At 48.4% G+C, this 25,539-nt stretch overlaps 6 protein-coding genes across 6 annotated transcripts; 5 read left to right on the top strand and 1 right to left on the bottom strand.

Annotated features, from left to right (window-relative positions):
* Positions 1–2,312: 2,312 nt before the first annotated feature.
* On the top strand, positions 2,313–2,588 carry ACHE_70218S (uncharacterized protein; the record flags this gene model as incomplete). The annotated part of the gene is made up of 1 exon (XM_043282527.1): positions 2,313–2,588. One exon carries the CDS (start codon positions 2,313–2,315, stop codon positions 2,586–2,588), a length of 276 nt encoding a protein of 91 aa, XP_043139897.1.
* A 1,846-nt stretch (positions 2,589–4,434) lies between these two features.
* ACHE_70219S (uncharacterized protein) lies at positions 4,435–6,655 on the top strand (the record flags this gene model as incomplete). Its single annotated transcript, XM_043282528.1, has 6 exons — positions 4,435–4,484; positions 4,822–5,412; positions 5,505–5,821; positions 5,871–6,031; positions 6,083–6,385; positions 6,440–6,655. 6 exons carry the CDS (start codon positions 4,435–4,437, stop codon positions 6,653–6,655), a joined length of 1,638 nt encoding a protein of 545 aa, XP_043139898.1.
* A 5,117-nt stretch (positions 6,656–11,772) lies between these two features.
* Positions 11,773–12,558, bottom strand: ACHE_70220A (LOG family protein; the record flags this gene model as incomplete). Its single annotated transcript, XM_043282529.1, has 2 exons — positions 11,773–12,454; positions 12,524–12,558. The coding sequence occupies 2 exons, from the start codon at positions 12,556–12,558 to the stop codon at positions 11,773–11,775; spliced, it is 717 nt and encodes a 238-aa protein (XP_043139899.1).
* Positions 12,559–14,756: 2,198 nt separating this feature from the next.
* Positions 14,757–15,695, top strand: ACHE_70221S (uncharacterized protein; the record flags this gene model as incomplete). Its single annotated transcript, XM_043282530.1, has 2 exons — positions 14,757–14,798; positions 14,859–15,695. The coding sequence occupies 2 exons, from the start codon at positions 14,757–14,759 to the stop codon at positions 15,693–15,695; spliced, it is 879 nt and encodes a 292-aa protein (XP_043139900.1).
* Positions 15,696–18,246: 2,551 nt separating this feature from the next.
* On the top strand, positions 18,247–18,951 carry ACHE_70222S (uncharacterized protein; the record flags this gene model as incomplete). The annotated part of the gene is made up of 2 exons (XM_043282532.1): positions 18,247–18,607; positions 18,700–18,951. Coding segments are annotated over 2 exons (613 nt in total), but the record flags the coding sequence as incomplete, so codon positions are not given.
* Positions 18,952–23,515: 4,564 nt separating this feature from the next.
* ACHE_70223S (uncharacterized protein) lies at positions 23,516–25,362 on the top strand (the record flags this gene model as incomplete). The annotated part of the gene is made up of 4 exons (XM_043282533.1): positions 23,516–23,621; positions 23,675–23,800; positions 23,861–23,941; positions 23,993–25,362. The coding sequence occupies 4 exons, from the start codon at positions 23,516–23,518 to the stop codon at positions 25,360–25,362; spliced, it is 1,683 nt and encodes a 560-aa protein (XP_043139902.1).
* Between the last annotated feature and the right edge of the window lie 177 nt (positions 25,363–25,539).

Below are 25,539 nucleotides of genomic sequence, written 5' to 3' on the forward strand. Positions count from 1 at the left end.
CTGTATATTCCAGCCGCGTTCCTGCAGCTGAGATGTGGTGCATGTGATTTCTCTCAGGATATATTGGCCAGAAGACCTTCCCGGGGCTGAGCATGCTTGTATTGCCGCCTGATTGTCTGTAAAGATGATTGCTGTATAGGCCCGATGGGAACGTTGTGATGTCGGTCTCAATGTGTGGCATATTTGGGTGAGAGCCATCTCTATGCCTCTCGATTCCGCTGCATATACAGTGTGAGTAGCTGGGGAGCCAATGTGAACCGCCTGGCGCCCTAGAGGTGAAACCACTGCTGCTCCAACTCCCTGTTTTGTCAAGCTGATTCGATCCAGCGATTGTGGAACTATAGCAGTGTGTCCCCCAACCGACCGATCGACCGACCGAACGAATCAGAGCGATACCGATAACATTGATATGGAGATCCTGGCCAGCATGGCTCGACCGAATGATACCGTTGCCCCACCTAGGGCCAACCGAAACAAGACAAACGATAATACCGACCGAGAAAACCGACGATCCTCTATTTGCATTGATGGAGGTGAAAATGAAGAATGACGCATGGTGAGTTTGGAGGAGTTCTTACAATATGCCTCTGATGAACCAGAATGGTTGTATGGGAAGCTCCAAGTGACCCACCAACGATATGATGACTGTCTCGAGGATCAGAAGGCCCGTCTTGCTGAAGAAAAGCTCCGAGGTCAAGCCAAAGACAGAGAAATCACCCTTCTGCGTCGCAAAATTAAAGAAATTGAGGAGGTCAAGCAGCAGCTTGCTGAATTCAAGGCTGATCGTGACGCATTTGGCAGTCAGATTGCTCGATTGGTGATGGATAGCACCGGTGGCCATCAAACCTCTCCAATGACTACAAACCGAAAGACAAGCAAGATCCCTGATCCTCCTATGTTGACCGATGGCAAAGAACCCCGATTTGAAGACTGGTTGCTCCTGATGAGACAGAAACTCGCTGCCAACGCTGATCACTTCGACACGCCCCAACTGCGAATGGCATATGTAACTAGTCGATGCGATGGCAAAGCTCGAAAGCACATCACTCCTCGCATGCGAGATAATATTATGAACCCATATACCGATTCGAAGGATATGCTCGATCACTTGAAAACGATCTATCATGACCCGGACCGTGTTACCACTGAAAAGCATCAGTTCCGACAGTTGCACATGAAGACGACTGATAAGTTCCATGACTTTCTGTCTGAATTCCTTTACCTCGCAGCTGAAGCGGGCGTTGCTGAGGATGACTGGAAAGATGAGCTCTACCACAAGTTGACCACCGAGCTCCGGAAGTTGTGCCTTTCTAAGAAAATAAAGACAGGGACTTTTCAGGAGTACTCCAGTGCTGTGTCCCAGATGGCAAGTCGTCTTGAAGTTATTGACCACGGAACCCGAAAAGGTCGAACATTCACTCCCAACAAGGATACAAGCAAGGGGACCAATCGAACTGGGACCACCTTCAAGAAAGAACCGACCCCATCTCGGAGCACCACCCAACGTACGGGCAACACGGAGCGTGACCGATTGATGAAGGAAGGCCGATGCTTCCATTGTCAGGAACATGGACACCTAGCTCGGGACTGTCCTACCAAGGCCTCAACCTCTGAACTGAAGAAACTCGAGCAGAAAGCACCTGTGAATGAGATGAATGATGATGCGGGAAAAGTCTAGCCCAGGAGAAGGTCTCCGACCAGGGGCTAGATGGTGTCAACCTAGGCGAATTGGATCTTATCCAACTGATTGGAGGACAGGAATTCAATGTGAATAGTCAGATAGCTTACAATGGAATCAGTATGCCTCTGACGACCCTGGTTGACACCGGAGCGAATGGTTATTTCTTTATGGACACCCAACGAGCAGTTGGATTAGCAAAGTTCTTTTCAGTCCCAAAACGACGACGCGATACAACCATAGTAACAAAGGGCTATGACGGAAGAACTGGCTCAACAATTACCCATGCTATTATTTGTCACTTGCTCATTGATGGTCGGCGGTTCTTGAACCAACATTTTCTGATTGCTGATCTGGGACAACATGACATGATCGTTGGACGTAAGTGGTTCGACAATCAGGATTTGTGGTTGAATATCAAACACCGGAAGCTATTATGGCTAGAGCAACGAAGCCTCTTGGATGAAATTCAGTGCGAACAGTATTTGGAAGCTCCAAAACAGATCCTTCAGTATTCCAAGCCCGACCCCATCCACCAAGCCGATGTGGAGCGACGCGGGCGACGAATTGAGAAGGAGGAGCGAAGAGAGTCTTACCGGGTTCCTCGAAAGGAGGAGTCAGACCGACGAGCAGAATGGCCAAGATTTCACGTGCCCTACAGGGCCGAGAGAATAGTGATCCCTCCACCAATCAGAAGCTCCGAAAGAAGACGACAAGCCAAAAAGCAGTCCTGATTGATATCGCAGCAATTGGGACAGTTTCCTTCCAGCGGCACCTGAAAAAGGACATAGAGGTCTTCATCACCAGTCTGTCTGAAATAGATCGCATTACTGAGGAGAAACGAGTCGAGGAACACCAAGAGGAAGATCGTCAGGAACAGGAGCTGGTGGAACAGTTGCTACCTGAGTAATACCAGGAACATGCTGATGTCTTCTCCAATGCAGCCTCCGATGAGTTGCCCCCTCGACGAGCAAATGACTACCGGATTGGGCTGGATGAACGGAAGACTGCGGAGTCTACAGTGGGATACACCCTGTATACAAGCAAACTGCAGGGGAACTGGAAGCTACACGGGACTATATTGTGGACAATCTCAACAAGGGATTCATTGGACCCAGTGCTGCACCCTTCGCGTCTCCTATTCTGATGGCCCGGAAACTTGGGGGTCGTCTGCAATTCTGCGTCAATTACCGGAAGTTGAATGCTATTACGAGAAAGGACCGATGTCCCATTCCTTTGGTTGACGAGCTGATGGAGAGGATCAGCGGTGCAAATATTTTCACGAAACTGGATATACGACAAGGATTCTACCGAATTCGGCTTGATCCCAAGTCAGAGGACCTAACCACCTTCCGTACACGATATGGGACCTATAAGCACCATGTGAATAGCTGCAGTCTTTTCTGAAGCCGTCATGTTCAAGCCAGATGTCAACTTGTCGTATTCAGCTAACCACACTTACTGTGACGGTCTCGTTCAACATAAATATATTGGTAGACTATCTCACCGAATACTAGCATGGGGAGGAAAAGAAGAAAGAACGCTGTGCCTGCCAGCACTGAACTATCTAATGTGCGAGGGGCCCTGGCCCTGAAACAGAACAAAGAAATCAACACAAAGGAATCAAACATGTCATGTGACTTAGCGAGCACTCATGCTCCGTGACACTTACAATTCATTCAGCTGTCTAAATAGTTGAGCTTGCTGTAACTGGATTTGAATATGTAGGTTTCAACTTCGCACCATTACAGTCGAAATGCTTTTCCTAGCAGAATGAAGCTGTGTCATTGTTCCATCACATTTTCTCAATCCACAATGCTTCAAATTATTGACCGAGATTGGTATATAATGTCACGGGCTCGGAATAGTAGACAATAATGAATGAATGTTCCTATCTAAGCTATTGTAGCCATCGACGAGAATATCGAATCTGGAGAAGAAAAGAGAAGAGGAAATCTATCTAGAAAATGAAGAGCTTTTATAGGGATTGTTGGCGACATGGCTGTGTAGCAGCACTTGGATGCATCATTCGTTGCTGCAGCGTTGAGCCGCCATATATGAGCTGTCATATATGAACGTCACACAATCAAGGTCGCCTTGAGAATATATGGATTATGGAATTCTACCTGGTAGTGCGATTAAGGCCATTAGTCGAGCGAAACAGACCATGTCTGCCAAAATCGCCTTCTCATCCTTCAACCCCCGAGCAGATATAATTTTCTCCCCCATCTTATACTAAAATACGGCCACAGTGGCATGCATATAGAGGATCTGGCAGTCTGGCAGTCTCTAATCGGTCCGACTATTGATCCGCTCCAACTCCCATCACTGCCGAATTCCATGCCAAGAACACCTGAACCGGATCCGCCCGATGTACCCAACGTGGTCGGCCACAATCGGAGGCCGGCTGAATTCCGGCCTTGTAACGCTAACAAAGTCAAATTCACGGGTCACAGCCAATTGAAATGCGGGGTAAAAGAGCCAAGACTTGACATTGAGTGAACTATAGAGGCTCCAGGAGACTGGCATGATGGTGAAAACTATATCGAATTGACCATGATATTTCAATTTTATGGTTGAAGTGTGTTCTGTGGAGATATGAGGGCCTCCAATGGACTTTCATCCCTCAAGTAAGAGCATAACTGCACAAAGTGGATGTTGAGCTGCTTCCTTGTCCGTTGCTGAAATAGGCTTAGCGCGGCCCCGTGACTGCTCACAGCCCTCCTCCGCTGGGCGTTTGTATAGAGCATCTGAAGATGAAGAATGATGTTGAAAATCTTCTTTTGACCTTCTTGTATCCTGAGAAGTACTAATATCCGTTTCAGACGTACCCAGACCCCCTAGACACAGCGAAATGCCCAATCTACCGGACCCACGCTTTGTTACGCTTTCTTTCGCAATGGTGGATATGAGGCCGGAATTGATACCGGCCTCTGAGTATTATAAGAACCGTCTCCTCGCCCGCCCCAAAGCTCGAGTTGCTTGTTCTCCTTTTCATCTTTCAAGGCTCCTGGAATTTTTTTCCTTCCCCCCCCCCTTTTTTTTTTTTTTTTTTGGCCTTTTTTGGCCCGCTGCCTTTGGTTCCGGACTTGGTCTCCCACCTTAGTCTTGGACTCTTGGTCTTGATAACTCTACAATCTAAGCTTTCTATACCTGTGCAATACCTCATCGTTCTTCTACTTGATCTTCTATTACCTTATTGCCCCATACATCTGTAATTCGTCTTCCGCCATCATCATGACCCGAACCCAAGTGCCCTACCCCTCTCCCGCTACCCTGACCAAGTTCCCTCACATCCATGATGTCCCCTCCGAGGTGTCTCATGCCCTCGACCCCTTCACCATCACTACCTCTACTGGCTTCATGCCTTACCAGACTGCCCCTACTGAGCTCCCCGAGGCCTTCAAGGCCCTTCAGTCTTTGGTGGAGCGCATGCCCGTCCTCAGACTCGATGGCAAGCCCGGTCTGCTGGCGACGTACGAGTTCGGCCCTGCGGTCGAGCGTGAGCTCAGTGTTGACCTGACCGATGAGATCGAGAAGCTCGTCCTGCCTGATGGCTCGTATGACAAGTTCACCATGGCTGCCGTCTTCCGGGACTACACCTTCGTGGCCTCGTCGTACCTCCTTGAGCCTTGCTGGGAGAATTGGAGAAAGAACCCGGATGGGGGATACGGCCTTGGTCGGCAAGTCTTGCCCAAGGCTATTGCTCGTCCCATGTATCGTGCTGCTCAGATGTAAGCGTCTAAACTCCCTGGGGCAGTCTTATCTACCCACTTCACATTAACATACCTCATCTTGTCATAGCACATCTAACCTCTTCATATAGTCTGGATGTCCCTCCCTTCATGTCCTATGCTGCCTCATATGCTCTCTTCAACTATACCCTCGCCGACCACTCCAAGGGTTTGGGCGAGTACTCTAACCTCCGTCTGGTCCGTGGCTTTGAGCGTGGGCTTGACCCCAAGAGTTCCGAGGCCGGCTTTATCTTGACCCACGTCGACATGGTCAAGGAGACTGGTGCTCTTGTCGCCGGTGTTCTCAAGGTGATCGACACCATCGAGCAGCATGGCGATCGCGACGAGATCAACGACGGCTTCCGTGACATCCTGCGCACCATGGAAAAGATTGAGGCATCCATGGAAGGTATGCCACAGCATTACTGCCACAACTGAACCAAGCTCACTCTCAACAGACATGTGGGGAAACTCCAAGCCAGAGGAGTACCTCTCCTTCCGGGTCTTCATCTTCGGCATCACCAACCAGTCTATGTTCCCCAACGGCGTGATCTACGACGGCGTCGAGGACAACCAGCCCCTCTCCTTCCGCGGCGAGAGCGGCGCTAACGACAGTATTGTAAGTTACACAGTCAGACCCTAATATTTACATCCCGACTAACCAAAAAAGATTCCTCTCCTCGACCATCTCTGCCAGATCCCCATGCCCGAGACTCCCCTGACCAAGATCCTCCATGAGTTCCGCGCGTACCGCCCCCGTCCCCACCGCGAGTTCCTGACCTACATCCGCGAGAAGGCCGAAGAAATTGGTGTGCAGAAATACGCCGTCGAAGACTCTGAGACAGCGGTGCTTTTCCTCAAGACGCTCAACCACGTTCGCAGCTTTCGCTGGCGCCACTGGCTCTTTGCCCGCGAGTACATTATTCGCCGGACACCGCACCCGACTGCTACTGGTGGAAGTCCCATTGTGACTGTTAGTTATCACATTCCTAGGTTGCAACATTCGCTAATCAAGGTAAACGTCTAGTGGCTCCCAAACCAGCTCTCAGCTGTCATGGATCTCATGGTCACCATATACGATACGTACCTCGCGCCCAAGGATGGTGTGACCATTGTGAACGGCAAGGAAGATCTGATCGCTTCACACCGGAAGCAGGTCGAGCCAATGATGGAGCTTGTGCGCGACCAGAGAGTAAAATTGGCCAAGGAGGTGGCGCGGTGGTGCCAGGAGCGTGGAGTTTAAAATTATCGTGTGGGCCTTTGCAGCAACTTGTGATTTTTTGATTAGCCAGTCAATCTCAGAAATATATGGAGAAAACCTACAATCATATTTTTTGTCAGTTGATTAGCGTGAAAAGCAAAACGCTTAATTTGTAGGACATCGGCCGTGCAATTCTGCCAAACTCCGGACATCTCAGAGAGAGAGAGAGTGTGTGTGTGTGTGTATAATTATTAATGTCTGGGGCGGATCCTTCCACGCATCCTCAGAAGTGGAAAACCCCTGGTCCCGGAATGAGACATACAACGGGCAGATCTGAACTGCCTGGCATCTAGCTAAACTACCATCTATTATTTAAATACAGGTAGCCTACAGCACAGTAGGCTGCTTGAGTTTTCACATCTGCCGAACAGCATATTTGGGCTTCTCGAGTTTGAAGAAGAAAAAAGAGATCAGAAAAAGAAAATCAACAAAGTGGAGGAAGGGAGGGGAAACCGGAGGTAAGCTTAGAGATCCTAGGATTCAGCAAGATTGGCAATCTAAAAGCGTCAGCAGATCGCTGTGTAGAAATGTGATCGTTGGCCCCATGGGTGGACTATGTTCGCTCAGGTTCGTGGTCTGCAAGAGGTTGGGGGGGGGGGTTCTGCAGCGACTTCTGAGGATATCCCAAGTCTGAGCAGAGTGCTATTGGCCCAAGATAGGTCAATCATGTTTTGTCCTCGAGTCGGCGAATCTGGTGGGAGTGTCAGGGTGAGATCTTGGGATTCTGTCCAAGATAGGAAGGGTTATGCTCTGGGAGAGGGTCGAGCAGAGGCCTACTATTTAGGATATTGAAGATTAAGGTCTCCAGCTATTAGGTGCGGGATGGGATTGTCTGTGCCATAAGAGACTCCAAACCTTGGCCCTCATCAACTGCTCCACGGGGAGCGTTATAGATGTTGACCAGGAATGCCGTCTTCTGGTGGGGGGGGGGGGGTTAATTTGGACGGCTAGGATATCCCTGGATGGTGGTCTGAAAGGGACTAGTTTTGCTTTCAGGTGTGGGTTTTTCATTACATAGGTGAGGATTCGAGGCTTGTCTGACCAGTCCTCAATCGGGGCAAGTTGGTGGAATGATGGATGGTGTTTAGATATTCGGCGGGAGCGGTCTCTGAATATCCAGGGCTCTTGAATTAGCACTGCATGGCAGTTATTTTCAAAAGCTAATTGTAGCGCAGTTTCGTGCGCTTCCCATTTCGGGCATCATTGAGTTGAAGGATCTGTAGATGAGCTAGCCTATCACATGAATGAGGCTGTTCCCTTGTTGGTGAGGAGCCCAAGTTGCTGGAGAGCTCAGTTGTAGCAGCCTCTTCTTGGAGCATATGTTGGCGTGCAACCGCTTTCCTGACCGCAATGAATTGTGATCTGGATAGTCGCTGGATGACTGCCCGTTATATGGTAGGTCTGGTGGGGCAGTTAGAGTGGTCTACTGGGAAAGGTCCACAGTAATTGGTACAGCACGGGTCCGAGGTCTCATTATCAATGGAAGATGGATGGGTCTCTTCAGTGTGGTCCCTCTTGCTGCAAATTCGGCACCTGGGTGTACGGGTGCAGGTCGGTGGGTTATGGTAGTCTCAGCATCGTGTGCACTGTTCTTTTCGGGTGCGGAAGGGATTCAACTGGATTTGCATGTTCTTACCAAAGAGGTCGATTCATTTAGGAACTGCTCCTACCTGGTCTTAGGGATAGCCATGATGAGAGTGCTGGAGAGTGGATTCTTCGTTGAGCGGTAGAACTTCAAAGGGGAAAAACCTGTCTGAAACTTGAATTCATCCAGAGCCATCTGTTCAGTTATGGGCATCTGGGTCCCGTCGTAGCTGGTGTATTGCTGGGGAGCCTTTGGTAGGGCGAAGATGGCCCATTTTTGCGCGACCTCCGCCGTGGCTCCCTGTATAAGGCATTCCAGGAACTCGTGTATATGCAGCTCCCACATTGGCCTCACATTCAGGAGGCCAGCAATTAGTTCTGAGGATGACAGCCCATAGCCTTTCATAAGGTTGGCAATGCAGATTCATTTCCTTGTGCCTGCGTGATTCTTTTCCCGTTGTCAAACCTTCTAGATCGTGGCAGCCTTGGCTCCACGTAACAGACTGCAAGAGCCAACGTACCGTAGTTGGAGAATTCCATCTTGAGAATTGGGTAGTAAAGAGGAGGTAGTAAAAGAGAATAATGAAGAAGGATGATGTTGATGGTATGGAGGTAGAGCTGGAGGAAAAGTGCTTGCTTTTTATAACCCATCCAAAGACCCTAGATTTCGCAATTTCTGCACAAGCTCTTGATATCAAAGCGATAGAAAGGATTCCAGCACAGCCATATCCAGTATTAACTAGCCAACATTAGAGTTACATTCGGAGCTGGTTGGAGCGAGTTGAGAGCTCATTCAACCAACACTGCTGATTCGGGTTGAATGAACATAAATGTTTCCTGTTCGCAGTAATAATAGCTAGTCACCACAAACATCCAAACGACAATCGTCCGCCCTAGACATTCCGTGACGGCTAGTTTGGGCCATCCATCTTGGTAGCCGAACAAAACCGCAAAGAAGAATAGACAGACATGGGGTAATAAGCAACAGATCAGTTGAACAGTATAGTTTCTCGTAGTACCGATTTGGGCTATGAGCCAGACAGAGAACAGCTATCTATGGTGCTCGTTATTCCGTTCAAAAAGGACCAAAAACAGTAATCTATATACTAACCTTCACAGGGGCTCGGCTAGGATAATGGAACATGCAACTCATGGGTTCTAGCGAGGTAGCTACCGACGAGAATCATCGACATGTGGAAGGAAGGAAGAAAATAATGCCGCAATTGTCCACAAAGCTAGCAACCTCACTTCATGTGATAGCCAACCAACGTGACCAGGCCGTCACAATTAGATTAGAATAAAAACAAAGTAGTCAATTTGTATGGGACCCTACAATCAATACTCGCCCATCACAATACCCAGAATGCGGATGTGGGGCTGGTGAAATAGTGGTCCATGTCTTAGTTTTCTGTTTCCAGTCAAGCACATCCCCATAGACTTCAACTTTATTGTGATGACCAATTCGCTTTGGATTGCCAGTGGCAGCAGGTTGTAGGGTATCATAAACACTGGCATTAAGTTATTGTATTGCTCTTACTGGCAAGGATTGTCAGGAGCACCAGAGTGTAAACATTCTTGCTTCTTATTTCCCATATAAATTTTTCATCACGCCGCTCTGGCCAACGACCAGCACCAAGGAATGCACAGGAGCGACGCATGCGATGGTTCACCAACCCAGACCAAGACCCCCTGACATCACCACTAGAACAATGGGGTCGGCGAACTGCAATCTCTCAGGACAGACTGGAGGTTATACACCCAGATGTGACCTCACCATGGTGGTCAGGTCTGGAATCCCACATAGCAGAAACTCGGGAAGATGCCTTAGCAGCTCACCAAACCGCCGTACATAGCGGCGCTGACATCATTGCATACACAGATGGCAGCTTGACAGAACAGGGAGTTGGAGCAGCAGTGGTTTCACCTCTAGGGCGCCAGGCAGTTCACATTGGCTCCCCAACTACCCACACGGTATATGCAGCAGAATTTCAAGGCATAGAGATGGCTCTCATCCAAATATGCCACACATTCGGACCGACATCACAATGTTCCCATCAGGCCTATACAGCAATCATCTTTACAGACAATCAGGCGGCAATTCAAGCGTGTTCAGCTCCAGGAAAGTCTTCTGGCCAATATATCCTGAGCAAGATTACATGCACTGCATCTCAACTACAGCAACGCGGTTGGGATATACAGCTGTATTGGCTCCCGGGTCATGAAGGCATCTACGGCAATGAGTGTGCTGACGCTCTTGCAAAAGAAGCTGCTAATTCCCCGACACCCAATGGTGTGGAGGAGCTCACTCTCATGGCTAGCACTCGAAGAGCCCTCCGCATAGAAGCAGCAAGCGCATGGAAGTCTGAATGGGCCGCCTCCACCCATGGAAAATCCCTCCGTCGTTTATGGAAAGAACCCTCAAAAGCACCAATGCAACTATACCAAGGCCTACGGAGAGCCGCCACATCAGTCCTCATCCAAATGCAAACTGGGAAGATTGCGCTGGCTAGTTATCTTGGTACCTTTAATGCTATGGAATCGACTCAATGCTCTTGTGGACGCGGTCGTCAAGATATACGCCATGTTCTCCTCCACTGTACAAACCAGGCAGGCCCCCGGATGCGCCATCTTACACAGGGGTCAAGGCGGGAGTTGGATTACCGGGCCTACCTAACACGGCCAGACCTGGTACCGAAGGCAGTGCGCTTTATGCTTGACACAGGCCTCCTAGGCCAGTTTCAGACGCTACCAACCACATACCGAGTCACAACAACGGACACGAAGCAACTGGCAGCATAGTGCAGCCGAGGTTAAACGCTTGCAGAAGTAGGGAAGGAAACGAGATAGTATCCAACAGGCCCATGGACCTTCGTGGCCATGGGAACAGCAGCACAAAAACACTAGCACGGGACATACAACATGCGGAATAACATATCAGGATGTATGTAGAAAGGCGATGATGTACATAGCGATTACCACTACGGCGGCTTACCCGGCCGCCCCGCAGGACCTGCCGCCACTCGGCCTATAGGGCTGACAGATGCGTGTATGAATAATAATAATAATGATAATAATAATGATAATAATAATGATAATAATAATAATAATAATAATTGGCCATTGGTGCGGCGTTGAGCCGTTACAGATAGACCATTATTGCTACATGGATTTGGTTTCAGAAAAGATGTTAGTTCTATGGCCCGTACCGGATTGCATATATATGACCATATACACTCAGATCCTCATTATTTAACATTCACTTTGATTACTGGCCGAAGCGATATGCGGGTTACCACAAATATATGTAGCCATGGATATCCATGTAGATAGAGTGTGCCACTTCCTGGAAACGAACTTAGAGCCTCGTCTGAGCTTGCCTCTATGGTGTTGCTGTCATCTTTCGCGCCACTCTGTATGTCGACCAGATATCGCGAGAGTGTTTGTAGTGCTGAATCGGCAACACAGAACTACCTAACCAGCCCTACTATAGCCCAGTCTGGCTATATGTAGTCTGATCACTCCTGACCCCAGTTCAGTTGGTACCGATCAGGGCTGCACTGATATTCCACCAACTTTGGCCATACGTCTTTCACGTCATGCGCCTCCGTCAGGATGGAGCCATTCTCACCACTGATAAAACCTTCTTGCACCGCAGTCCGTACCCATGCCAGGACTCCATCCCAGTAGCCATTAATATTCAACAACACAACGCCAACACGATGGATACCTAGCTGATTCCATGTCGTCATCTCCATGACCTCCTCAATCGTCCCATACCCGCCAGCTAACGACACAAACCCGGATCCAGGCCCGCCTTCGAGCACCTTCGTGGCCATTAGCCGCTTGCGCGTATGCATGTCTGGCACGATTGTCGTAAGACCGAATTTCGACTCTGGAATCTCATTCCCGTCCAACAATTCCGAGACTACTCGCTCGGCAGCCTTGCCTCCTGTGGTGTCGGAGGCGGTCTCGTCCTCGCCAGCGCTATTCCTTGCAGCTACTTTGACCAGTGCTCGTGGAATCACACCGTGCACAGCTTTTGGCCCAGACAATGAGACCAATGTCTTCGCAATCTCACCCATCAGACCCGTGGTGCCACCGCCGTATACTAGTTGAACATTGTTCTTATGAAACTCGTAGGCCAGAGCCCGGGCTGCTTCCAGATGCACTGGGTTTTTGCCTGCAGTAGAACCGCAGCTGTATTAGTTAGTCATATTAAAACTTTTAAAACTTTTGATCGGTCGTGAAAGAAGAGTTATGACTCACAAGACGCAGATGACAGCTGGTTTATCCTGGGTCATGGTGAATGCCAGTTGGAAGACAGGTGTTCGAATGTTAAAGGTAGAGGGCGGTAGTGTGAAGAGACAAGAGGAAGGGCGATCCTTTATATTGCGCAATGTGTCTTCACTGCGGACTCTTATGGAAGAAGGACCCACCACAACAATGACTCATTTTACTTTTCTGTCGGAGTGAGGTTGATATAGCATATCTGATTGGCTCTGTTACCTGTGATATAATTGGTCAGACATGGGCCTCGACTCCCTTATTATCATATGTATGTAGCTACGATTTGCTCTTTAACAATAACTGATCAATCATATTCCCCTTAATCGGCATTCACTGCGGGAGCCTTGATGAGAACAATATCGCTTTGGTAGCTGGACATCCTTGGGTTCTCGCACTCAGTGTCAATTGATACCTCGTCGAGGGTTCCTTTCGTTGCTAGATCAGAGACTAGGAGGAAAGGACGGCGAAGGGAGGGAGCTCCTAAGGATGGGAATGTTTCTGTATACGTGTGCCAATATGCATATGGTCGTGGCAAGATGTTCGCGTGTGCAAGGTCCGGTATTTGGCTAAGACTTTCATTCCCGTCGTCCCATGCACATGGCCTGCCCATGGTCCGCAGGTTCCCAGAAAACAGTGAGAAGATGGAGCACCTCATCACATGTCTTCGAAGACGCCCCCTCTATCAAATCAATGCTATGAGGAACGTCATGTGCCGAATCCCGCAGATGACGTGCGACCAAGCCAAGTATAGCCTCAGCAACCTTCCATGTATCGATGTCCATTGATGGCTAGGAGTGTACCGCTTGGATAGATAAGTTGGGTCCTTGTAGCGAGAAAAGTCGCACTCATCCAGAATGTCACAGCAAATCTTATCCAACCACCTCTGGATGGCAATCGTTTGGTGCGCTTCAGAAATCGGACACTCGTTGCAAACCACACAGTTTGAAGGATAAGACATGATTTGGTGTAGCTAGCATGATACCAGCTAACCGCGTCATATCCCTGTGAAGATTGCGTTACTCCTGGATGTGTTCCTCCGTTGATGGAGTCTGACGAGAGAACGGTATATGGGTGACTTCTCTGCCCAGAAAGCCACCGAGTCGCAATTGGAGGATTTGCGCAATCTGCGACAGCGACGCCTTTGGAACCAGGCGCCTGGTGAGCTTCTTCCTGTCGGCGAGGACGCATACCACCAATGGCATGATAACTGAGGTTTTCCTTATCCCATGTTCATCTACAACGGAATTAGTTAAATGCCCAGGCTTTCTCCTGTCAGAAATTCATCAGCAGTTATTGTATATAGTCAACTTGTGGTCGCACCACGTACTGATATGACACCATAAATTGACAGGGCAAATTAACCGCCATTCAGAATAGTTATTTTTGAAGAATCCGGACTATTTAGCTAGAAAGTCGATTTGAAATTGAATTCATTGCGGTTACAATGAAACCTTGCCTGTTTCTCGTATAGAAAGAAAAAGAAAATAAAGAGAAAAAGTTGTTCCTGTAACTCTCAATTAAGCTATGGAATCCAATAACTAGAGAGAATATCATTATTCATCCTTATTGGCCACTGAAAATCACTTTCCAACCCCCTTCAACGCATCGATAACCTCTTGTGCACCCCGTGCCAGCCCGCTCCGGCCCAGTCCCAACAAAACTACACCGTTTCCGCTCCTCAACAGGGTGTCTGACATGCCGTCGGCGCAAGAAGAAGTGCGACGAGAGGAAACCAAGATGCATTGCCTGCACACGGAACTACCAACAGTGCACCTGGCCAGCCGCTACCGCGCGTCGGAATGCCCAGCACCCGGTACCCTACGTTGCGTTACAAGAACGTACGAGCAGTCCAGATCAGGTCGACCCATTGGTTCCATGGTCGATCCGCACTGGCTCGTTTCTGTCTCCATTGAGGGCATCCGCGCTGACAGAGATATCCAATATCCTTTTTGCGCATTACTTGGCCGAAACGGGCAGTCTTCTGTCTGCCTTGCCGCCAGGTGGCAACAACCCGTTCTTGACGGTCCTCGTGCCGCTGTGCTGCAATGATGATCTGCTCATGCATTCGTTGTTGACGCTCAGTGGTTCCCACATGGGATTCCAGAGCACCAGGATTGAAGTATACACGGCCACGTGCCGACACTACTCGATCGCGATTAGAACGCTGCGAGACTGTATATGCGATTTTACAACATCGGATGCGTCCCGAGCAATGCGGATCCTGTTGGCACTAATAATGCTCTCTTTTTTTGAGGTAAGTGTGCCATTAATTTGGGCCATACTTTTAAAGCAGTCTTATTGATGGAATGTGTAGAGCCTAACCGGAAATACTCAAGGAGCAATGTTCAGCCACCTCCGCGCAAGTCGCCAGCTCATCCTCCAATTAGCCAATAGTCCACTGCAGTCCAGCACCAATGACAATAGCCGCCTGCTCTCCTTTGTGTTGGAAATTTACCGTTATCTCGTGTTCATCAACAACATCACCCCCTTCGGCGCTATCGAAAGCCGAACGCTACCCCACGACACATTTCTCGATGACATCGTAGGCACCATGACCCAGTTTGACACATGCGGGGCCATCTTCGGCGGCAGCCATGGCCTGTTCGAGATCCTGCCCTCCGTTGCGGTTCTCGCCGCCCGACGTCTCACAGAGAAAGACCCTTCTCGGGCGAGCTCAAGGATGTACCAAGCACTCCACGTCCGAATAACAGAATGGAAATCTCCAGACCCCGTAGTCCCCGACCAAAAATGGCAGTCCCAAAGAGAAGTAGCACTGGAGCTGTGCCGCGAAGCCGTCCTACTCTATCTTGAAACCGCAATGTTCCCCCGCGCATTAAGTGACACCGTAACGCGGACCAGAATCCTGGACCACGTGGATATCATCATGTTATACGCAGAACAGGCTTCCGGCTCTCCCTACGAGACCATCCTACTGTGTCCGTTGATGATCGCCGGCTCCTGCATGATGCGGACGGACCAGCGCCAGCGTCTCCAGGCTGGCCTGCGGTCCACTCGATTCCACATGAACCACTGCGTGCAGGCCGCTTCGCTGCTCGAGCTGGTATGGAACGACCCTAGCGAGCGCGTGTTCGGGCCATACGGTCTGGGCGTTGTCATGCGGCGTAGCGGAATCAATCTAGGCGTTGCATGAATGAATAAAGAGGGTCAGTTAACATAATCGGCAAGCGAGTCGGCCAGTTCTCCGAATTTTATGCATTATATCATCATCAACCACTCTAAACCACTACCGTGCCATCATAACTGCAAGATAAAAAAAAATTAGTTGAGCAGGTGGAAAGGATGCTCCTTGTAATATCTGGTCTAAAAAGAAGTATTCAAGATTGGTGCACCTTCATGATGTGCCAGGCTCTACTCTTCAAAACCCATCCATGAGGAAAGGCGTATTGGAATGAGACATGCATAAATAGCCATAGAATGGCTTAGAACAAAGAAGAATCGCCTACGCAGTAGATATTATCACTTAACCAGTGTGGAGCTGCTTGTCAAAACCTGGCTTCTCTCATATTGCACCTAGGGTTCTAGTTAGTTAAGTCTCAGAATGGACACGTGAGACTGATACGAGAATGTCTGTAACACCAGCCCTCACAGCCCATAGCCTGAAGGCTTAAAGGCCAGTCAGACAATATCTCCTCTGTAGGCACAAGATGATTTATCTACATTCTCATCTAGTATTCTACGCTTGGAGATCTGTGGTCCTAAAGAAGATCACCTCAGTGTGATCGATATCCCAGGCATCTCTCGGATCACGAGTCCAGGTTTGATGACCAAAAATGACAAGACCATAGTCCGGGATATGGTGCAAGGGTATATGACAAATCCTTATTCCATTATACTCACGTTTGTACCAACAAGGGTCGACATTGCAACAAGGGGATCATTAAATGGCTCCTGAATTTGACCTATATGGCGGGAGAACACTTCGGCCCTAACATCCAGGTAATATATCAGTCAAATCTGGTTTCTACCAAGGCAAAGGATCCAGGGGATCTAGGTTTATAAACATGCCGAAAAGGTCTTCCGCGGCAGAATCTGGGAACGAGAGAAATCGGGGGAAGCTCATTAGCCGTGACATCCACCGTTTTTTAGTGAATACTCCGCGCATAGTCTTCTGAACTCACATGCTCGTTCAAAGAAGATGCCACCCTCTTCCAATTGGCTATCGCTCTGTTCAGATTCTTTGAAGTTCTTAGACGCTGGGGTACTACTGCTACTACCAAAAGATTGTGAGGCGACATTCGATAAGTTATTCATGTTGATGGCGTGGTATGGCGGCCAATTTAGCCGAGCATCGGCTGGAAACATCTCCGAATTTGCGGGATGAATTCGCTGTCGGTTTCTGTCGATGTCAGACAAATCCAACTAGGAAAAGTCCAGCTGAAAAGAGGGATTTTTCGTGGATGCAACTCCCCGAAAGCCACATCTAGAACTTTATTTGAATAGATGGATTCACCTGACCGTCGTTTCTCATCAAAGCTGCGTTCGATGCCTCTTCCCCTAGAATTCGCACATGGACTGTATGCCATAGCATTATTGCGGGCTTTGCGCGCTTTACATATATGACATGCCTGCGTGACCATTATTTTCTCGTGTTTCAGTACGCTAGTGATTGGATGAGAGCGTACTGGGATCGACATATTTCTTCGTTTTTCGGACTTGAGTAGGCGATATGCGCTTGTTTTGAGCTATTGCGATATACCAGAGCCAACTATTTCTAGAAGCGTATCTGCAGACTATATCGGCGTTCTGTTTGTACATGAGGTATTATGTTGTGAAGGGAAGATAGAGTTTACGCACTCGTATGCAGTGGCAACATAACGAATCCGCGGTAGATTATCCAAGTAGAGAAGGACTATCGCTCTTATTTAACCCACCGTAGGTCCGGCCAATAGATTACTATATTGGGCTAAGGGCGATTCTAAAGGAATCAATTCCATAAAGCAAAGATTCATACTACAGCGAACATCTTCTGATCAACATGATTCTAGACTCCTAATGCTTCGTTGAACTTCGACACCCTGGATCATTATGTAGTTTAGACTCCGAGGTGCATAGCAAGATAAAAGACATACATACTGTCGTTTCCCCGGTGCCGAGTGGAGAGAATCTCGCTGCCGATGCTTCACACTACGCGACATACCCAGATCGCTTCGGGGAAAAATTGTGTGGATCCCGCAGGAACTCGACAATTGAATTAGTTTTATTATTCGGGAACCACGCGCTTGGCGAACCCACATTGATTGCAATCGAAGTCAAAAATCACTAGGTTGACCGTTTCGTCAAGCCCTGGGGGTTCTGACTACTGCATTGCTCCGACCATTTGGTCGCTTCACTTTGCCGTTGAGATATGACGATCGTGGGGCTAACGCAGCTTACCAGATTCTCGTCTCTTTTGGCCTGCTGATAAGCGCGGCTAGAGATAAGGATAATATCTGTTTTTACGACATTAATCCACCTTCCTAATTAGGCGATAAGACTCGAACTGCGATATTAGACTATGTATGGGGTCCAAGTGATTCCTGCTTGTACCGCGTCTGAAAATCTCGGACTATGAAGCAGCTGTTTCAGCACCAGAAGTTTTCTCCAATACGTCTTCTTCTCAACTGTCAGATATATAACCACTATCCGGAACTTTTCTTTTCCTTTTCCCACCATTTTCCCGCCAAGTATCCCACCAAACTAACATGGCAGCAGCGCCTGCAACACACAAAAAGCACGATGTATTGATAGTAGGTGCCGGTCTCAGTGGTCTGCAAGCAGCCCTTTCTGTACGGGCCGCGGGCTTCAGCGTATGTGGCGTGGAGGCCATTAACCGAGTCGGCGGGAAGACGTTGACAGCCAAATCTTGCGAGAAGGGGTTCAACGACATGGGTGCAGCCTGGATCAATGATACCAGCCAAAGTGAGATGTTCAAGCTCTACCAGCGGTACGGAATCAGAACGGAAATTAAACGTGACTGTGGACATACTCTTATTCAGTCGACGGATGGCTTCGTAGTCAAAGTGCCATATTGGCAGCTTCCAGCATGTCCTATGTTTCCATTTTGTATGCACCAGCATTAACCAGCAGTCTCTCAGGGTGATTCCAATGTTGTACTGGACCTGCTGAAGTATTTCGAAGCGAATGCTAGCTGCTAGACATGGGCAACCCGACCAACTCTGCCGGCGCCAGAAAAATTGATCAACTCACCTTCCGCGAGTTCTGCGTTCAAAAGGTACAGTCCAATAGTGCAATCAGCATTGCTGGCGTGCTCTCAGTCTCGTTGCTTTGGGTGGAGAGTGATGAGGTCAGTGCCCTGTACATGTTTCTCTACTTTAAGAGCGGCGCTGGCATCGACAATATCATATCAGACCAGAAAGACGGCGGCCAATATCTGCGAAATCGACAAGGTAACCCACACCTGGCAACGCTGGATTCAACATCAGAGTGAACTCAATTGACACCACTAGGAAACCAAACTATCTCTCAGAAGATGGCAGAAGAGTTAGGTTCCAATGCTGTTTTTCTCCGTATGCCGATGACCTCAATTGATCAGTCCCAACGTGGATATTGTGCGGTACAGACGGGGAGTGGGATGAGCTTCCAATGCCGAAGAGCGATTGTATCCGTTCCGACTACTTTGTACCACAAAATTACATTTTACCCTCCCCTACCAGAGAAAAAGGTCACTTTGAGTGACAACACCACCACAGGCTATTATACCAAGATGGTCTATGTTTTCAAGGAGCCTTGGTGGCAGAAGGCCGGCTTAGCGGGCGTGCTGGATTCCGAAAAGGGACCCGTAATATTTTCTCGAGATACAAGTATTCCTGTGGATGATCAATGGCCCATCACTTGCTTTATTGTCGGTGATAAAGGAAGAAACTGGTCAAAGCTGTCCCGGGGAGGCGTCACAAACAGGCTTGGGAGCAGTTTAGCCAGAGCTTTGGTGAATTTGCTGATGTCCCTCAGCCGGCCAACGCCCTGGAGATGGAATGGACCAAAGAAGCTTTTTTCCTTGGCGCCCCTTGCCCGATCACAAGTCCAGGCATCCTGTCAATCGTGGGATATGAAATTGCCGCGCCTTTTGGACACGTGCATTTTGTGGGCACCGAAAACTCTCGCGCGTGGCGTGGCGATATGGAAGGTGCTGTCCGGTCCGGCCAGCGAGCAGGTGCTGAAGTGGTGAAAGCATTGTCAATAGAGTCTGCTTGCCGTCTTTGACGAGTTCAGACGTAGTAGGTTTTGCCGCGCTTGGAATATCTCGAAAAATTCTTCACGGTAGATGGCTTCATCAACAAAATCATGCACTCAGTTCATTACTTCACTCGTTTGAAGCCAACACGCCTCGCTTCAAATCTTTTGGTTATTTGGTGCCTTTATAAACAATTTTTCGAGCCTAGTAGCAGGCCATTCTCAAAGTTCATTCTAAGGTGATTGTGGAAGAGAGTCAAAGACACAAGCGTTAGTACTACGACCCAATACAGATATGTTATGCGTATCGCCTACCTACACCTTGGCCCAGCGCCTTACCTGTAGCCGCCTCTTGTCTCTAGCCGCGCTGCTCAGGCACGGAAGAAGCGCGGAAACCATAGCTATTCTAGACCGCCCACTAATTTTTGCCCCGTCATGAAATTAGAGGCCATGATCAGCCCTAGGTGAATAATGTTACAGCAATGGATTTTCCCTGTTCACATTTCACAGAGTGGATAAGTTCAGCCTTTGGGGGCCTCGGACAATTATTGTTATTTCCGGCCATTTCCACAGGTTCATTCTGAACAATCATTTTTCAAATCACGAAAAGCCTAATTCAATAGATATTTTCCCATAATCCCCCGAACGCTGATGTCTCGATCAGATAAAAGGTCTGCTTATGATTCCACTGTCTTCGGCAGTGATGTGATTTATCTGGCTTGGACTTAGTTCAGCGCTTTATCTGTAGTTAAACCCTCTCTTTATCTCTAGCTGCGTGCAAAGACACAAGATGGACCGGGCCGTCAGCTATTAAAATCCAATCTCGGCAACTCACACCCCGTCGGCTACTTTTTCGCTCTTGCTCTGAACCTCTCTTGCAACCACAGTTGAGGAGACTATTTGACCGTACAGTCCCTTTTCCTAATCCCCAGCAATGTTATATTTGAGTTTGTCCGTTCTTGTCGTTCCTACGGGTTTACCACCTTTGGTTCCCTTCAGTCTATTGTAAACTACCCGACAATATGCCCTTCAACACAGCGTTGATGCGGAAACTTAAGCATCGCCACTAAATTTATCCTAGAGTATTGATGACAGAACCAGTGTTGACACAAACGATTCCTATCGTCCAGGGAGGTATGCAATGGGTCGGATCATGAGGAAATTTCCAACTGAACAGAAGGCCTACTTAGAAACTACCATTGCCGATCCCATTGAAGTGGAAGACATGGGCTAGACCTTGGTCGATACAACGGGATATGTAGCCTTCTCATTTGTCTCTTCCCATTGATGTCACAATTCAGTTGATTATATGTTGTTTTGAAAAGTCCGATAATTCCTTTACAAGTATGCAATCTCTATTTGAGGAACATTTCGAGCTGCAACTTTCAATCTGTGCTTGCTGAGAGCTTTTCCAATAAATAAGTTATATATTTCTTCAATTAGCGGTCTAGTACATACGACCATAGGGTGTGGAAAACAGGGCTTCCCGTCCGCTCAGCCGTACTTAAGCCACACGCCGGCCGGTTAGTAGTTGGGTGGGTGACCACCAGCGAATCCCGGCTGTTGTATGTTTTTCGTCCAATTCTTTTTTTGTCTTTGCTCGCGAAGCGAGTGATCGAATGCAAAGTATATTGTATTTTATTGAGGTTGCGACGTGCTTGCAGCTTGAAGGATCTCATTGTGAGTATAGTAAGTTTTTATCTGTTCCAGGCCAGCATAGGCTTCTTGAAATTTGAACCATTAATTCCTGCACATGGTCAGCCGGTTATCGCACTTCAGATGTCTTTAACATTTTATGCGCAATTACCGGGTCAACGAAGGCACGACAGGCTCAGGATACAGGATATAACCCATTAGTCCAATGCTGTCCCCATTTTGGGGAGACAAGAATACTCTCAAAGGTCGATAACCCACATTTGGGGGGGCAAATAAGGATGATGTGGATAAAAACATATTTTGGCCTCCGGGACGGGAGTTACCCGCCCAACTATTGACCAAACTTAAGCCACACGCGTGTCTTATCGAAGTCGACTGTAAGAGACTGTACAAAGCCACCGTATGAGGTAGGGACTAAAAGATGTACATCCAATTGACAAATGAGGAATTGACGTGTATCTTGACTATTATACATACACTAGCGAGTGCTTGTTTATCTAGTTTGTGCTTACAAGCTCGCTTTCGGCACCTCGCTAGTCTCCGTCCTGATCAACCCCCCACAGTCCAAACCTCCTCCCAGGGCTTCATTGCTCTACCATATCCACCATGCACCTACCTAGCTTGACTCATGCTAGGAGGCCTCGGTAATCTCCCTGAGTATTCTATCAATATTGTCCATAGTCAATACCCGTGCCTGGATATCCTTCTTGCTTGCTAATTCGGCTATCCGAGGGCAGTAATCTCGCAAGCTCTTTGATAGCTCTGTATCAGAGAGTGGTCTCATTCCCTCGGGTAACCCATATTGCAAAAGCCAAACTTTCTTGTCTAGATGAGATAACACCAAGTTAGGGACCAGTTCTGCGCTATGGATTTACACCTGAAGTCTTACCACTCTGAAGACTTAACTCCCACTCCCACCGGTGGATGTCGTTGGAATCGGCAAAGCGGTGCCAGTCACCTGGGCCAGCAAGGATAATTACCTGGGGTATCCTGAGGAAGATTTCCGCAATCTTCCCAATGACTTGTTTGGGTGCTGTGGTTCGTTGCATTTCAAGCTGGTCGAGCCAGACCTGGCGACTTCTTTTTTTGAGCATTTCCGTCACTAAGCGGGCCATGACTCGGCCTCGCTCGTAGGTGCCATCTGGAGAACTCCATCTGTAGAATATAATATAGTCGTACGCGTGCAAAGGTGTGAGAGCCAGGAAGAATCAGCAGGCGTTCTCTCAAAACCATTCTATTGTCATAAAGAGAAACTTACTCTGGATGGTCATCTTCAGTAAAGGAGAGAAAGATCTTGTGACTGGTTCTCCTTGTGTTAACTATGGGGCACTGTTGGGGATTTAACACTGGACGAGCAGCGAAGTACTAAAAGTGCCTCATATACAATTCATTGGCCATTCTTTGTGTCTCGTGCAACTTTTCCAATTCCATTCTAGCGCTGCCTAGGTACTTGACAATCCAGTTCGGCGATCACTAAGTAGTTCTTCAGCTCGCGGTGGAGATTGCCGATCTGCTCAGCCAGCCACCAAGCCGCAGCTCAGCTCTACTCCATTACACAGGTCAGCTCAGCTAGTGTTCGCTTGCTTTTTTTTTTTTCTTTTCGGGTAGGATCAGCACAAAGTGAAGGTTGAGAGCAATAAGGAAGTGTCAATTCTTTTCGTCTTTTTCCAAGGTATAATGCACTTTTAATGCCATAATAGGGTGAGCACACCTCGAATGATCTGGACAATTCGCAGAAAGAACTGGCGAGGGCACAAAGGCGGGACCAAGTGACTGACAAGCACTTTAGTGCATATCTAATTTCTCCAGATGCGATTTCTATGGGAATCAAACGGCTCCGACTGGCTCGACCACTTACTATTGATAGTAAGTCAGCACACGACACACCGTCCATCTACCCCACATCCAGGCGAATATCAGCTGGAAATGGCGCAAACCTATGCAAGTCCAACCAAAGGCTCGGCGCCTGCAAGTACTCCGTAGTTCAGCTGCGGCTGGATATTTTATGACCAATCGCACTCTCACCGCCACAGATGCAACGAACATAAATAAGTGTAGGAATTTTTATTCGGTTATGCTTTGAATTTCATTCTGGTGCTGCATTATTCTTCATCTCATTCCAAAATGTCGTTATTCAGTCCTGCCAACGTTGGCCCGTTCAAGTTGAAGCATCGTGTTGTCGTCGACCCAATTCTTATGGGCTGGGGTGAAGCACAACTTAGCACATACTGTAGGTACAAGCCTATTCTGGTCGCTGGGCGTTATGTGCTGAGAATTATAAAGTTGATGAGCTGGACCCCGAGGGAGGCTTGATCCTCGCACCCAATGCGCTCCTGGAGGCAACCGAGCTTACACAAAAGCGCACCGTGGACCGCTTACACAGCCTGGACAGTGTGGTCTTTGCTCAATGTATGTCCTGCGCTTATTGTCACTCAATGCTGTACTCACAATAACCATGATCATGCACAGTGTGTGATGGAAGTCATAACATAGCCTCATTGTCGGAAAATGCCATCAAGACTGGATATGATGGAGTGGAGATCAGTGCTGGTGAGTGTTTACATTGGTTCCTTTTGATAAATGTCCTGACAAAATGAAAAGGAGTGGGATCAACTCTCCACAGAGCTTTTCACCAGGCCAATGACTTGCCTACTGCGACATTAGCAGTTACCGAGGCTATTGAGAGTGTTGTGGCTGTTGTTCCAGCTGAACAAGTTGGCATTAGATTCACACCTTTTGCCATTGTGGAAGGAAATCGTTTCCCAATGCCCGACACACTCTACTGTGCCATGATTGAGTCAATTCGATCAAAATTCCCTAATCTTGGCTTTGTACACATTGTCGCCCACACTCTATTTGATGACTTTGAATACACCAGCAACAAATCCTTGGACGTCTTCAGAGCAGCATTGGGTCCTGAAGATGCAAGGCAAACGGCATTCATTTCAGCAGACGCGTATGACCCGCAAACTGCCAGCAAAATCGCCTCAAACACTCCAGATCTCGTGGCCATTAACCTTCCCGCTGACATGAACCCCAAGTTAGTATCATCTCTCCGCCGGGGCAACAAGTCATACAGCCTTGGGAGATCGACTGCAGACCGCCTCCAGGCTATCCGCACTGCCTTTGACGAGGGCAAAGAGTATATTGTCGAATGGAGCGATGAACAAAAATCTCGAACCGAACAAGCTATGGTCGACCTCGATAAACATTTGAGCAACTTTGATCCTTCCTTGTCCTACGAGGGCACGGACAAGAAAGTCGCCTGGCGCAAGTCTTGCTGGTTCGCCTGCGAGGGCATTGCCCGTCCCTTCCTGGATACCGAAGAGGCGATTGCCCGATTCGATGGGGACCTTAAAGACGGCATAACTGGTATCCAAGGGTTGCAGAATCGTCAAGTTCGGCGCTCAGCAGAGTACCTGAAATCAGTACTAGACAGCGCACTGGTGACCACGAGCAAAGCGGTCGGAATTGGCCAAGACATGATCCAGCGCTGTACTGTCCGATATCGAGCGATTAAATACACCCCTCATGCAGGTGCCCCCGGAGGCATTGGATTGCATCCAGATGGAAACCTACTGTCCGCACTGATCACCAATGGAGATGGATTACGAGTCTATGATTTCGATGGAACTGTTCGCTTTCCCTCCGATGTCAATGGGACGATCATGATGGGCGGGTCTACGCTCTACCGTTGGTCACAGGGCAAATACCCCCCGACCTTCCATGATGTCGATATCGGCAATGGCCAGGATAAATTCTCGATTGTCGCCTTTTTCAACTTCCCTGATATGGTCTCCATTCCACACAGCCTGATTTCTGGGGATGTGAAAGAGGGGGCCAGCTTTTTCCATGATATAAAGAGCATTAAAGAGGATGATAAATCGCCACAGGGGCAGCTGTCTCCATTGTGGGATATTATCATCGATCGGCATCAACTGGTCCTGCCACCAGCGGTCGCTGCCAATTGAATAATGATATCTCATGAATCTTGAAAGATGGTTTCGGGTCACCAATGGCGCCCTATCATTGATCAGTAGATAATACAAATGGCGTTCATATTTGAACTAGGTAGCCTGTCGACGAGAATCTCGAACTCAGAGAAGAAAAGGCATTCCTGCTGTAGCTCGCATCCGAACTTTACATAT

Source organism: Aspergillus chevalieri, chromosome 7 (genome assembly GCF_016861735.1).
Source record: "Aspergillus chevalieri M1 DNA, chromosome 7, nearly complete sequence".
Taxonomy (NCBI): Eukaryota; Fungi; Ascomycota; class Eurotiomycetes; order Eurotiales; family Aspergillaceae; genus Aspergillus; species Aspergillus chevalieri.